The sequence below is a fragment of the Temnothorax nylanderi genome, unplaced genomic scaffold (assembly GCF_030848795.1).
Source record: "Temnothorax nylanderi isolate EJ_2023f unplaced genomic scaffold, tnyl_v1.0 TNYL_tig0130_pilon, whole genome shotgun sequence".
NCBI classification, from domain to species: Eukaryota; Metazoa; Arthropoda; class Insecta; order Hymenoptera; family Formicidae; genus Temnothorax; species Temnothorax nylanderi.
In genome coordinates this window covers 485140-501153 of record NW_027249192.1, presented here as the reverse complement: position 1 = coordinate 501153, position 16014 = coordinate 485140, and the positions used below count along the sequence as shown (strand labels likewise).

Below are 16014 nucleotides of genomic sequence, written 5' to 3'. Positions count from 1 at the left end.
TAACACATTTTTTTCTATGCAAGATTTCAATGCAGTAGAAACCAGTTAACTGAGAAAAACAGTCTATAAATGATTCGTAACTCGTGCAATTGCGCTCAACTGGAAACGTTTGGCAGTTATGAAATGTTAATATTTAATATTGTTGTTAAACATAATATAAAAATATTTTTCTATAAAATGTATACAAGTAAGGTTACAATCATTAAATTGTTCACAGTGCTCACGTACATAACTTTGTCGCGCGCTGCGATTAACTCAATTTATTATAATTTATTATAATTTTTTAACAAAGCGAAAATATAGCGATAATATGGCGCAATGAACATCGTTACGTAATATAGCTTTGATTATATGTAACATTAACATAATTATTTTTTAAGGTAATTATGAAGGAGTGCTTTCTTACCGATTTGGCTAAAACTTCACAATTTTGTATATTTTGGTGCGTACAACATAAATATGTAAGAGAGAGAAAGAGAGAGCGAAAGAGAGGGAGAAGGAGAGGAGGAGAAAGAGGAAGAGAGAGAAAGAGAGAGTTAAAACTGTTGCTCTTAATTTTAGGAAAAATGTTATTAAGCACTAAAATTGATTGTTGCGTAGTCTGTTATTATACCAATATGATGTAGACGCACATGATCATGCATTGTTTAAAGATAAAGCAGAATAAGGACAGAGATTGTGTATTCGTCGATATCAGATTCAAATATAGTTTGAGCAAGCGAGTATAGAGGGCAACCATGTTAGCGAGCGCTACCAATTCACATGTGATGTAACACTGCGCGCGCGGCGCAGACCGCGTGGCAGCCCGGGTATTGCGACCGGTCGAGAATGTATCAATGCGCATGCGGGAGCGGGCGTGTCCGTTCGTGCAGCGCAGCGAGCGTTCACTCTCGTTTCGTACGTCCACCGCGACGGATCGTTTGTTGAGTTAGCTATTGCGTCATAAAGAGTTGTTGTTTCTATTGGTAAATTCCGTATATTCAGAAGTAATAGATTGAAGCATCAATATCTGTACGACGAGGACGACACGCTTTTGAAAGGCTGTATTACATTCAGCATCGAGAATCAACCATTCTACTGAACGAGGAACAGAAAGAGAGAGAGACGGTAAACGACGACGCAGCTTCTACTGGAACGTTCTGGAAAGCTCTGGCGAGATTGGTAACATGACCAATATTTTCACTCGAGAGAAGGCCCTTTCGATCTTGATCGAGGCCGTAAATCATGAGACTGTATTCACTGTCGTCGACAGTACTCAGATAATATGAGAGCACGACGAGAGAATCATTCATCTCTTACAAAGACGATGAGATAAATCTTCTGGATCCATTAGACTTTGTTGAAAATACTGAGCTCAGTAATTATAATTCTAAACTATTTCTTTGGTAAAATGGCGATTGTCGATAAAGTTCCTTCAATATTCTATTTGATTCATTAAATGTAACGATAATACTTTTCATTAACAACATTATGTTAATCCTTACATACTTGAGTGTGATCAAATCAATCGTTTCTTTTTGTAAACAAGCGTTTCATTAATTGTTTAACACGATTCAAGGACAAATCTGTTCTTTGCGTTTCTTTAACATTATTACGAGCGTTTTCTTTATAACGAAGATAAGAGATAAGTTCATATAAATTCGTGCGAGCGTTTCATCAGCGATTACTTTAAGGTATGATTTAGATATAATGATTTGAGCGATATTTGCTTTCTTTAAGAACGGACTTAACGTGTCACTGTTAATGAACACTGCTATACATTGCATATATTCCATTGTTCATTGAGATTGAGAATAATAATTATCATATTATTATCTCTTGTATTACTGGTTAACTTGAGAAACTGAGTAGTGTTGTTTTCTAAAAGATTATATATCAGAGACCAATTGAGTTGGCACATTAAGTCTATTCGTCTTATTTCTTATATTATTTCTATGTTCTTAACAGATATTGTGTTCATTATACATGTTTGATAATTAAGATCCTTTTCTGGATAAAAGTAAAACGATTAGCTTCCTGAAAATCTGCAAGACATCAAAATCAGATAATTCGAGATACGTATCATCTTCAACTCAGTGTTGTAAACAACACGAAAATCATTCTCTTGAAATAAGTGTTACTAAGAGACAGACACGTAACAAAATATCACGGAAAGGATCTTTACGACTAATTACTTTTTCTTTGCATTATATAAGAAACAGCTTACGTTATTGTATTCTATTTATTTGAACGATATATGTTCTTCCATTGGTATATACTTCATTGCGAATACACAGTCTCTGAGCAGTCCACTATTTAGTATCGTGTTAGTTCCCTCATCAAATCATTAGACCTGGCTTCTGCGCGAGCTGGTACATTAAACATGCATAGTGACGTAAAAGTACATGGAATTACAGCACTAGTACAGTATAACAGCAACCTTTCATAATAGTCTGATGCCTTTAATTGTGTGCTATTGTATTATTTGACTTTGTATTTATATAGACTTTTCAGTATATACCAATTGTTTTCTGCTTTAAAAAAGCATTAACACTATTTCTATTATCTTTCTTAACCATATAGTTAAATAATAGAAATAGAGTTTATGCTTTTTTTAAAGCAGAAAATAATTGGTATATTGAAAAGTCTATATAAATACAAAGTATAATAAATACAAAGGTTGCCGTTATACTGTATTATTACTGTAATTTCATGTATTTTTACGTTACATACGCATTATCATGTGCGTCTACATCATATCAGTATGACAGACATTCTAACCACGCAACTATCAATTTTAGTACTTAATAACTTTTTTCCTAATTGAGAGCGACAATTTTAACTTATAGATTCATGTTTTACGCACCAAAATACACAAAATTAAAATTTTAGCCAATTCGGTGAGGAAGCCCCTCTCCTTCATAATTACCTTTTTTAAACCACATTTAACTGCAATAATTAAATTATTTATATTTAACCAATTAATAATTTTTAAAATATAAGTAATTTATCTGAGACTATTTATTTATTATTGAAAAAATTAATAATTATTTTCCACTAATTATTAATTTTCAAATAGATAGTAATTTATTTTTTATAAACCATCTATTAATTACACAGGACCACAAAAAATTTTTTTTGAAAAGCAACTGGGATCAGAGTAGGTGTTTCTTATAGATTTTGGGTCACTGAATCCGAATTCGTAAAACGTTTTGCTCCATCACGTCTAGATTTTTAGATAATCGAGAAAAATAGCGGGAAATCTGTGAAAATTGAAATAAACATTTAAAGAAAGAGCAAAAGTATAACATCAAAGAAAGAGAAAAAGTATAACATCAAAATGCGGTCGCAGAACTGATTTAAATATATTTTGGTAAGTTAAATAAAGTGCAAAAAAGGAGGATGTTAAAAAAGGGACGAATTTCGCCCAAAAAGGTGTAAGTAAAAGAAATAGTGTTTTTTGTAGATCTTGATCTCCTGAATACGATAAAGCTAATAAAAAGTTCGTGGTGCTTGGGGAACACCTTGAAAATTGAGCATAAACGTGGTGTATTTACAGAAATTCGGATGAGATATATGCTATATCATAAAATGTACTGGTGAAAGATTTGTTGGGGAGAGGGAAAAGGGGGAAGAAAGAGTGTTTTGTGTGCGTGTGTGTGTGCATGTGTGCGTGCGCGAGTGCGGGTGCGTGTGTGGGTACGGGTGTGTGCGGGTGTGCGCGTGTGTTTGCGCGTGTGTGCGGGTGTGTGCACACTCGCACACACGCGCACGCGCGCACACACCCGTACCCGCACACGCACCCTCACCCGCACCCGCACCCGCACCCGCACCCGCACCCGCGCACATACACACACACACGCACACGCACCCGCACCCGCGCACGCACACACGCACACACACGCGCACAAATACACCCGCACCCGCGCACACACGCGCACACCCGCACTCGCACCCGCGCACATACACACACACACACGTACACGCGCCCGCACCCGCGCACGCACACACGCACACACACACACGCACGCACCCGCGCACATACACACACACACACGTACCCGCGCACACACGCGCACACCCGCACCCGCGCGCGCGCGCACACGCACACACACACACACACGCACACAAAACACTCTTTCTTCCCCCTTTTCTCTCCCCAACAAATCTTTCACTAGTACATTTTATGATATAGCATATATCATCCGAATTTCTGTAAATACACCACGTTTATGCTCAATTTTCAAGGTGTTCCCCAAGCACCACGAACTTTTTATTAGCTTTATCGTATTCAGGAGATCAAGATCTACAAAAAACACTATTTCTTTTACTTACACCTTTTTGGGCGAAATTCGTCCCTTTTTTAACATCCTTCTTTCTTGCACTTTATTTAACTTACCAAATTTTTTTAAATCAGTTCTGCGACCGCATTTTGATGTTATACTTTTTCTCTTTCTTTGATGTTATACTTTTGCTCTTTCTTTAAATGTTTATTTCAATTTTCACAGATTTTCCGCTATTTTTCTCGATTATCTAAAAATCTAGACGTGATGGAGCAAAACGGTTTACGAATTCGGATTCAGTGACCCAAAATCTATAAGAAACACCTACTCTGATCCCAGTTGCTTTTCAAAAAAAATTTTTTGTGGTCTTGTGTTATTTTAATAATAAAGAATTTATTTTTACTAATTACCAGTTTACAAAAGAAATTAATTCATTTTTACCTAATTACTAACTTTCACAAACTAGAAATTTTTCTCTGACAAATTACCAATTTTTTAAGTAATCTACACTTTTCACAAAAATTAAAGGAACACTATATAAATTTATCTTTAAAAATAGGCAAAATTCAAGCAGCTGTAACTTTGTTAAAAATAAACGAAATTTAAATTTAAAAAAAGGATTTTAAAGCTCAAAATTTCTACTTTCGAAAGGTTACTATTATTTTTTAATTTCTGTGAGTTTGGTAATTTTTACATATAGAAACCTACGAGCTGGACAAAATAGAAAATTTTCCTCTCACTTTGTGGGCCTGTCACGTGCACAAAAAAAATTTGCGAAAATTTTCGACTTCCTAACGTAAAAGCTTGAAGTTTTCCTTGCAAAATCTTTTTTTAAAAATGTTTCTACGATTTTTTGTTACTGAGTTATCGCGGATTGAATAAGAAATGAGCATTTTGACTTTGATTGCTTATAACTACCGCAATCGTATCGCAATTAAGAAAACAGATTCTTAAAGCTGAAACTTTGCTCTATTGAACGGTATAATTCCCAAATTTGTTTAAATAACATGTAGACATGATACAAATGGATGAAAATAATGTAAAAATTAGCGATTTTTCCCTTTTCCATTTTGACCCAGAAAACAATTGTGCAGAACAACAACACAAAATTCTTTACGTTTTTTTGTACTTTTAAGTACCCTGCATTTAATAAAATTTGCCAAATAACTATGAGATTTTTTTCATGATGGCCACTATGGTTTTATGGAGCAAACCGTACAAAAGATTGTAAAATTGCTTAAGGGGATCCTGCAGTGACAGGCGAACTTCCTCGATGTCGATAATGTCAACCTTTCTAATTTTGTTTTCCCTATATCTGTCTTTGTCTAACGAAATGACATCCGTCCTTGTTCGATTGCTCGCCATCTCTCGCAAGATCCGGCAACTACTGTTGCTGCTCTTCTTGTCATTCTGCATCCGTATTTGCATTACTAAAATAAACTTTCGATTGATCTTTTTTTGTACGCATTGAATCTTACTTCTACTTGCACGATATTATTCCTACATGTTTTTCCAAGGGAGGATGATAAACATTATGTATGTATAAACTGCAGAATTTTTGTTTTAAGCAAATATTGTCGTCAGGTGACAGCTGTATGTGCCTAAATAAGTAATATGTTTAATTTTTTGGTGTTTTTGATATAAAATCGCGTTTGTTACCCTAGATTTTTGTGCGGACTTTAATTCTATAAAAGATTTTTGCAATTCTATAAAGCCAATTAATAAAAGATCCATCTAAAAACGATAATGTCGGTAAATCATACGGCAGCAGGATCCCCTTAAGGGGTTGCTGCAGCCGTATGATTTACCGACATTATTGTTTTTAGATGGATCTTTTAATTGGCTTTATAGAATTGCAAAAATCTTTTACAGAATTAAAGTCTGCACAAAAATCTAAGGTAACAAACGCGATTTTATATCAAAAACACCAAAAAATTAAAAATATTACTTATTGGGGCACATACAGCTGTCACCTGACGACAATATTTGCTTAAAACAAAAATTCTGCAGTTTATGTCGGTAAATCATACGGCAGCAGGATCCCCTTAAGGGGTTGCTGCTGCCGTATGATTTACCGACATTATTGTTTTTAGATGGATCTTTTAATTGGCTTTATAGAATTGCAAAAATCTTTTACAGAATTAAAGTCTGCACAAAAATCTAAGGTAACAAACGCGATTTTATATCAAAAACACCAAAAAATTAAAAATATTACTTATTGGGGCACATACAGCTGTCACCTGACGACAATATTTGCTTAAAACAAAAATTCTGCAGTTTATACATACATAATGTTTATCATCCTCCCTTGGGAAAACATGTAGTAATAATATCGTGCAAGTAGAAGTAAGATTCAATGCGTACAAAAAAAGATCCATCGAAAGTTTATTTTAGTAATGCAAATACGGATGCAGAATGACAAGAAGAGCAGCAACAGTAGTTGCCGGATCTTGCGAGAGATGGCGAGCAATCGAACAAGGACAGATGTCATTTCGTTAGACAAAGACAGATATAGGGAAAACAAAATTAGAAAGGTTGACATTATTGACATCGAGGAAGTTCGCCTGTCACTGCAGGATTCCCTTAAGGAAGGTACGCAAAATTGAGTTTTGGGATCTGTTAGGAGAACGAATAATTCTTACGTATTTTGAGTCGTAGAATTCGAAAATGGCCATAAAAATTCTATAGTGGAGAAAACATGGAAAATAAAGGAAAATACGGAAAAAAATGAAATCATTTAAACTCCCAGACATAATTTTTTTACGTTTTCTTACATATTTTGAGTCTTCCCACATAGCTGGCTCTAGATTCTGTGACTCAAAATACGTAAGAAAACGTAAGAAAACGTAAGAAAATTAAGAAAATTACATCTGGCGATTTAAACAATTTTATATATTTTTCCCATTTTCTTTCACTTCAACGTTTCCTCGCTACAAACGTAATTTTTATTATCATATTCGGATTCTACGATTCAAAATAAGTAAGAAAACGTAAAAAAATTACGTCTGGGAATTTAACGATTTCATGTTTTTCCGCATTTTCCATGTTTTCTCCGCTATAGACATAATTTTTATGGCCATTTTCGGATTCTACGACTCAAAATACGTAAGAATACGTAAGATTTATTCGTTCCCCTAACAGTTCCCAAAACTCAATTTTGCGTACCCTCCTTAAGCAATTTTACAATCTTTTGTACGTTTTGCTTCATAAAACCATAGTGGCTACCATGAAAAAAATCTCATAGCTATTTGGCAAATTTTTGTTAAATGCAGGGTACTTAAAAGTACAAAAAAACGTAAAGAATTTTGTGTTGTTGTTCTGCACAATTGTTTTCTGGGTCAAAATGGAAAAGGGAAAAATCGCTAATTTTTACATTATTTTCATCCATTTGTATCATGTCTACATGTTATTTAAACAAATTTGGCAATTATACCGTTCAATAGAGCAAAGTTTCAGCTTTAAGAATCTGTTTATTTAATTGCGATACGATTGCGATAGTTATAAGCAATCAAAGTCAAAATGCTCATTTCTTATTCAATCCGCGATAACTCAGTAACAAAAAATCGTAGAAACATTTTTAAAAAAATATTTTTCAAGGAAAACTTCAAGCTTTTACGTTAGGAAGTCGAAAATTTTCGCAGATTTTTTTTATGCACGTGACAGGCCCACAAAGTAAGAGGAAAATTTTCTATTTTGTCCAGCTCGTAGTTTTCTATATGTAAAAATTACCAAACTCACAGAAATTAAAAAATAATAGTAACCTTTCGAAAGTAGAGATTTTATCTTTAAAATCCTTTCCTTAAATTTAAATTTTGTTTATTTTTAACAAAGTTACAGCTACTTGAATTTTGCCTATTTTTAAAGAAAAATTTAGTGTTTCTTTAATTTTTGTGAGAAGTGTATTATATATATGTAGACCCTGATTTACATCATATCTTTTCAAACAGATGAATACTTTTAATTACTTATTATTTGATTAATATCGTTGAAATAACAATTGTTTATATTGAATAAAAATATACTCCGGATAATTGACAAAAAAATTCAATGTAATTGTTTTTTTTGTAGCATTACACAGAGAAAATGTTTAAATTGCTTATACAGATATAATTGGACCTTGCTTTGCATTAATGTGTTCACCGAATAGGAAAATTTATTAAGATAACAAATTGATGTAAATCAGGGTCTAATTTATAGAGCAAAAATTAAATGGAAAAACGCGAATTCTAAGACTTCTTTCGTCGAGAGGTATCCTTTTCCATGACTCGACATCCTTAGGGTTGCACAGATCTTATTTTTTCATCAATTACTACCAATTTAGGGGGCGGCAACAAAAATCTATTTTCTAACGACCACCCTAATATATATATATATGTTCTTGATTTAAAATATTTTAGTATTAAACTGTGTATATATAATTTAATGTAGTTATAATATTTCAAGGATTGTGCAAAAAGAAGTAAGTTTATCATGCTCGCTTTTTCGACTTGCGAAATGTGTAGTAAACATGGCGATTTTTCTCTCACAATCTCGAATGTTTCATATAGACGTTTCGTAATGCTCGATTCTGAAATATTTAGCTCTGGAGATTTCCTCTTTTAATTATGAAGTGCCGAGGTTAAAGACCATGATAATGTTTCGTAAACAATTGCTCAATTCGTCGCAGGGGGTTCTCTCGTAAATAAATTAAGCAACATGTAGCGTCTATGTATTGCGTTTCGAGCACTTTTTGATAAAATGCATTATTAAATGCAATGTAGCGATAAATCATAATTGCTATGAGTGAGTGAGTGAGTGAGTGTGAGAGAGAGAGAGAGAGAGAGAGAGAGAGAGAGAGAGACAGAGAGAGAGAGAGACAGAGAGAGAGAGAGACAGAGAGAGAGAGAGAGAGAGAGAGAGAGAGAGAGAGAGAGAGAGAGAGAGAGAGAGAGAGAGAGAGAGAGAGAGAGAGAGAGAGAGAGAGAGAGAGAGAGAGAGAGAGAGAGAGAGAGAGAGAGAGAGATTAAATGGCTTTTACATAAAAACAAATATAAAAGTAAAGAAAAGAAAGAAAAGAATATTGGGTCATAGAAAGTTAAAAAAAAATAAAAAGTTGAGAAAAGAAATATTAAAATGTAAAATTACGATAAGAAAGTGTAATCATTAGAATTTGAACTCTCTTTTCTTACGAAATCGGTATCGATGCATACATCATGCCAACGGTATAACTTTCATGCAATCTTATGCTGATAAGCATATCGTGTAGGCCATACGAGCGAGCCTCCAGACACGTCAAGGCACGCGAGTGCGCGCGCGTGTACTTGTTTCTGTTATGTGTGATTTCGTCATTCGCAAGTTTATAATTCGACAGCGTATACGCGAGACTGGAATATTATATTGTATCGGCGTATATTCCCGAGGAATTTTTAAATCTTTTACGATATTAAGATATAACCAAAAATACAATAGCATTTAAAATAGAATACTTATTTACAAATAATAATGCACATTAAATATATATTAAGTAAATACCAAATGTCTGTAAATATATTATATTAAATAAATATTAATTATTAATTCTTTTCTTCGAGTAATCGTTCGACAATCATAGGCGACCCCTTTGCATTTATCTGTAAATTATTAATTAAAATATAATAATTTATGTGTATAAATACGGTTAAATTATTAAAGAACTCTTTAAAAGTGTATATATAAAAGTAATAAAAATATTTGTATTATATAAATAGTACATATACAAATTTATATATAAATTTATACATTGTACAAATCAAAAAGATTGAATAGATCTATAATCTCTTAATGTTTCATCGATCATAAGGTTACTGGTTGGCACTTGGATTTATGAACGTAACCTCGATAGAGTCCGCTCCTGACTTTGGTCCGTAGTCCATGTACTGTCTGGCTGCGATAATTTATAAATTCGATATTTTCCGTGATAATATAGTGAGTGAGCAAGCGAGCGAGCGAGAGAGAGGAAGAGAGAGAGAGAGAGAGAGAGAGAGAGAGAGAGAGAGATTTATATAATAATGATAAAAAATAGTAAATTGTACTCCTTCAATTTCCATTGATTTGAATGTATTTAATGTTTTATGTATATATTTATGTGTAAGATTATTAAAAAATATATGTAATTTTAATTGCATATGTAATTAAAATTGCGTGTAAATATAATTATATATTTAATTATATAAGAAACATTTGTATGTATTTTAATTATGTAATTTTATACCAATTTATTTTTTAGTTTTTATGTAAAAAGTATGGATATTATACTTACTTTATAATAAAATATTTTTTAGTCAACTATCCTATTTTTTAATTTGTAAGATTAATCATTTTCTTTACGTAGTTTTATGTATAATTCTCTTTTTAATTTTTTATTAGTGTGTGTGAAAACATAAAATATTTTTATGAAATATAAAATAGTGATTAACAATAGAAAAGTATATTTCATTTTTATTCTTTTTATCATATCATAATGTCCCTTCATAACATCCCTCTTTGCATAACATCCCTCTCTCCTATGCTTTCAGCAATCTTAATACAAGTTGAAGAAATATAGACACGTCAGATATAGCTAAATTATTTTCTACAAAATAAACACGTTATCATATAAAATCATTTTATTTCTCATTTTAACAGATTTTTCAACAGATTTTCAAGTGCAACAATTTTAGTTACGTATAGTAAGATAGAGGGACTATTTTAATATATTACTTCAATTATTTTTTATATGCTATTTTAGAAAAAATGTATATTACATGTGCTGCGCGCGCACTTTACATAACTGCAATACGAAGAATCCCATCAATTACACTGTATACAATAAAAAATCACTTTTTTTCGAGCACAAGAACGAACCTTGCGGCATTCGATAATTTTTTAGACGTATAGAAAACGATCCCGTTTGCCAAATTGTTCTATTTTCTGTTACGTCACAATTTTGAGATATTTGCAGTTAAAGTTGCAATAATGAGCTATTTTAATGTATTTTGGCATATTATAACTACGATACGTGACGTATCGGAGAAGTTTAATCACAATCAAAATTAAGTATGTTGTTAGGACTTTCAGCTCTTAAAAGGAGTTTGTTGTGTCGCTTATGGTTAAAAAGATATTGATGATTAACGTAGTCTATTGCGTCAAAGTTGCGACTTACATAGCTATTAAGAATCTATGAAATATTTTTTAATCAAACCTAAGAGTTTTTCAGATCGCTGAAAACTAAACTTATGTCAAAGTTGATAAATTTAAAATGGCGGAGCCAATATGGCAGATATCAAAATTAATATAATGGTAGTCAGATTAGTTTTCAGCGACCTGAAAAACTTTTAAATTTGAATAACATAATTAAAAAATACTTCATCGATCCTTAATAGCTATGTAAGTCGCAATTTTGACGCAAAATAGACTCTACGTTATTCATCAATATCTTTTTAACCATAAGCGACACAAAAAATTCCTTTTAAGGGCTGAAAGTCCTAACAACACACTTAATTTTGATTGCGATTAAACTTTTCCGATACGTCACATATCGTAGTTGTAAAATGTCAAAATACACTAAAATAGCCCATTTTTGCAACTGTGCAAATATCTCAAAATTGTAACGTAATGGAGCAATTTGGCAAACGGGATTGTTTTCTGTCCAAAAAACTATCAAATGCCACAAGGTTCGTTCTTGTGCTTTTTTTGTTGTGGTACAGTGTTATTTTTCAATGACTTTATCCGAATACTTTTATATGCAGACTGACAAAAGAAATTAAATTATATAAAAAACAGTTACATTTAAAAAGACAAAAAAATTCGTTGAAAACTCATCAATAACTTTTCTTCTGAAACAATAAAATTTCTACTTAAAACATTTTTTCCTAAAATAAAGAACGGCATATAAAATAATTGAAGTGATATGGTATTTACATAGTGTACACAGTACATATACGTATAATAGTATATAATATTATATAGTATATAGCGTTACATATTATTAGTTTTTCATATTTACTAAATAATCTTACATTTCTTCCTTTTTGACATTTATGACTGTCGAGAAAAATATATTGCGCATTGTAAACATCACGTGGATGGTGATGATATGATCGCACTGCTATAATTCTTTGTCTCTCGGGCGACATATCTCCTACGCGCAAACACGATTAAATAAAATTCTCCTATGAGTCTTTATCACTTATCACTGTTTTGCACGGAGTGTCGAGTGGGCTCGAGTGCCCGAATAAAAGGCACGACCCTTTCATTGGCGGCTGGATAATTGTGTGAAATGCGGATCGTGGATAGTAGTCTTACTCGTTTGCCGTCTGTGTGAAACAGATAGCGGAAAGTAAGTGGACAAGCGAGACAGTCATATAAAAATAGAGCAGCGAGAGTGGCTAACGGCTTTCGGTATAAAATCCGTCCGATCACCGATTTCAACTTAATGCGAAAGTGAGTTTAATCGACGTCACCGCGCTACCCAAGTCGCTTTTACTTTCCAGAAAAATTCGATCGTTATTACATATCGGTTCGCGCTACAGAGGCTATACGTTATTTTTTCGATAATTGAATTCATTAGAATACTCTGTCATCTGATCCCTCGAGTTTTCGCAGCTTGTATATCGAAAATCATTCGCGGTTTAAAAAGTGTATCTTGATGATATGTGTATTAATTAATTTCCGAGCGTTTATCTCCTTCTTGTTGGGAATATCCTTTGAATCTTGATTGGTCCGAATAGCCGAATGATTTTAGCTACCAAGGACGTGACGTAGCGCGTGTCAGAAGTGCACCAGTCACGACTTGGCTGTTTTGCGGTCATCGTTCGTGGACCTGCCCGGGTCGTCGCGATTTTACACTCCCCACTATTAATCGGGAAGTCCAACGGTAACTCCTCTTATCGGCCAATCCGAGAGACGAATCGCTGGGGCTCGTCTGTGAGCAAACACGTTCCGTAATCACATATAAAGGAAGCGTTTTAACGGACACTGGTAACATGCCGCCAAAATTCCACGGTATCAGCTGGACGAATTTGACGCGGGTTTCGCGGCAGTTTGACGACAAACGGAGCATTTCCATCAACTGCCGCTGTGTCATCTCAACTGGCAATCTTCTCAACTTAATTTCGATTCATGCTCCGAAGATCAACCGTTCCACGCATTTAGTCGCACCGTCTAACTTCGTAATCGAAAAAGCCTGCAGGATGCCGCCCGCTGTCGATATCTGTCGCTCCCAGTAAGTATCTGTTTATTTTGGTTTTTTAATAAAAGAATAATCGCTGTAATAATGACCGCTATTAATTAAAAAATGTAAAATAGAAAGATAGAAATCAGTATATAGCGATGTTAAAATAGAAAGATAGAAATCAGTAGCGAAATACAAGCAAATAAGGACGTTATAATTGAAGTAATTTATAGTTTATTCTCGTGAATATTAAAGGAAACAATGTAAACGTTTTGACTGTACTTTAATCTTCTTCAATGCAATAAAATTATTCACATAAAATGAGAATTTAAAAGCAAAAAATAAAGAGTAAAAGAGCTAACAATTAAACAGAGTTTACATAATAGAGAAGAATAAAGACGTAAATTAAGGCTGATGGCAGGGAACGAAACGTATATAGGCTCTTACGTCTGTCGTAGCTATCAACACAATAGCTTTTCACGACTTACGTAGTTACGTATACAGTTTTCTCTGCCTTGCTTTACGACTACAACAGACGTAAGAGCCTACGTTTCGTTCTCTGCCATCAGCCTAAGAAATTAAAATAAACAAATAAACATAAGGTCGATAAGAGACGTGTATAAAAATTGAGATATTTAAGAAGGATGAGAATCGAAAAAGGAACGATATTCAATTATATTTCTTTTCCAAATGGCGGTAGAAAAACTTGCTAGAAAAATAAGATGACGCAATGGTGCCTAATTTCCTATATAGTAATATTTTATTAGTAAATATTTGCGCAGCGAAGTTGCACTTATAAACACGTCTTCTTTTAAATTTTTTATAAATATGAAAAATAAGGAAATTATTATAGATGTTATAAAAAGTGTAATACAATAAAATAATATATATTATTCTAATAATATTAAAAATTTTTTTCAATAAAATAATGCAATGTGTAAATTAAAAGAATTTGAAGAAAAGTACATTTGAGATTAAACGTTAGCAAAACAAATCCTTTAAGTACATTATATTTATGTCTCGTATTTATGTATAGGTATGTCTAGAGACCCTCTAGGGAGAGACTGGCCAATTCGCTGCCATTTGCATGCAGGAAATAGTAGGGAAGACCAGAACAAAGTCGTCATTATTTTTTCGGTGCCGATTTTTAACAACAAAACAAATGATTTTAGTAAAATGTATGCCGTTGTAAAGAGTGAACCCTTGGCTACAAAATTTATAAGGACATTTTTGGTCTACGTAGCTTTGTTCAACTGGTATAAAGTGAAAACGACAAAGGTGCAAAAATTGAAATGTCAAAATTGCCGGGGCGGAGTCGTCATTCCATTCTCGGACTGAATTTTAAATGAAAATTCATAATTCCGATCATGAAAAATGATAGGATACATTTTATTAATTATTTTTTAATAAAAAAATGGAAACATTAATTAAAAGCACGATGGCGGAAAATAATTACAAGAAAAGCGCACACACTTATGTGCCCTACGCTCGCACGAAATGCACTCTCGGGAAAAAAAGATTATATATAATTATATATAATTATATATAAATATATATGATTATATGTGATTATATATGAAATTTGGTACTTTATATAAAATTATGTATGGGTCCATATATCATTATATATGAGCATATATAATTCCAAATATAATTAGATATGAACAATAGATCATATATGCACTGATGTATGGATACATATAAGATTCATATGGAAGTATATATAACCCTATATGATTATATATAATTTCATGTAGCGTTATATATAAAAAGCAAAATTTCCGTACTTATATATGATATTATATATAATTATATATGACTATATATAATTATACAGGCGATTAAAATATATTTAAATATATATAATGTTTTATATACAATTTGACATGATTATATATATGAGTTCTTATAATTTATATATAAATTATATAAAGAAAGCATTTATCCACATTATATATAATTATATATAATAGATTTATAATATATATAATTATATATATAATAGATTATATATAATTATATATAACCATATATAAACACAACACATGTACATTATATATATTACACTTTTAAGGGGGATGGCGGCTAGCCTTTGGCCAGTGTGGACGTACTTCGCGTGAGCTCCGTGAAACTTTTCTGAAATCAAGATTAAAAGACGCTTTTCATGTGAAATTATATATGTGTCGTCTCGCGCTAAAATTCTGCGTCGATCTATATACGGTTCTTCCTTCGATTGTTAATAAAATATCTTTTATTAACATTTTTCGGAGATATGTGACACGTGTGCGTGAGTTCGCCGTGAATTGCCACGAGGCACATGGCTATTATCGATAACAGACAGATAATCCGAATTATAACCGGCACGAAGTAGGCGGTCGTGGATGTGTGCAGGAAATGCAACGCATTGGTGTGAGTGCAACAAAAGAACCCAACGCAGTTTTACATCAATTCCGCTACTGCACGCATATCGCGGTCGCGGTGAAGGACTTTGAGGTTATGTGGCTCAATGAGCGACCAAGAACGATTGTTTTCTCCTAAGTTTAACCTTGCTTTGGAAAGTAATGCTCGCCACTCGGCCGAGCC

The 16014-nt window shown here is 33.0% G+C and overlaps 1 protein-coding gene across 2 annotated transcripts in view; it reads left to right on the top strand.

The window, feature by feature from the left end:
- Positions 1–12542: 12542 nt before the first annotated feature.
- LOC139776815 (phosphoenolpyruvate carboxykinase [GTP]) overlaps positions 12543–16014 on the top strand; it is a 34633-nt gene continuing 31161 nt past the window's right edge. Inside the window, exons 1-2 of one of the 2 annotated variants that reach the window (XM_071713770.1) lie at positions 12543–12701; positions 13003–13482. In XM_071713770.1, coding sequence (XP_071569871.1) covers positions 13244–13482 — 239 coding nt within the window. In that variant the 5' untranslated portion in view covers positions 12543–12701; positions 13003–13243. Of the gene's footprint in view, positions 12702–13002; positions 13483–16014 lie in introns of those variants that run through there. The other variant, XM_071713772.1, reaches the window with a different exon arrangement.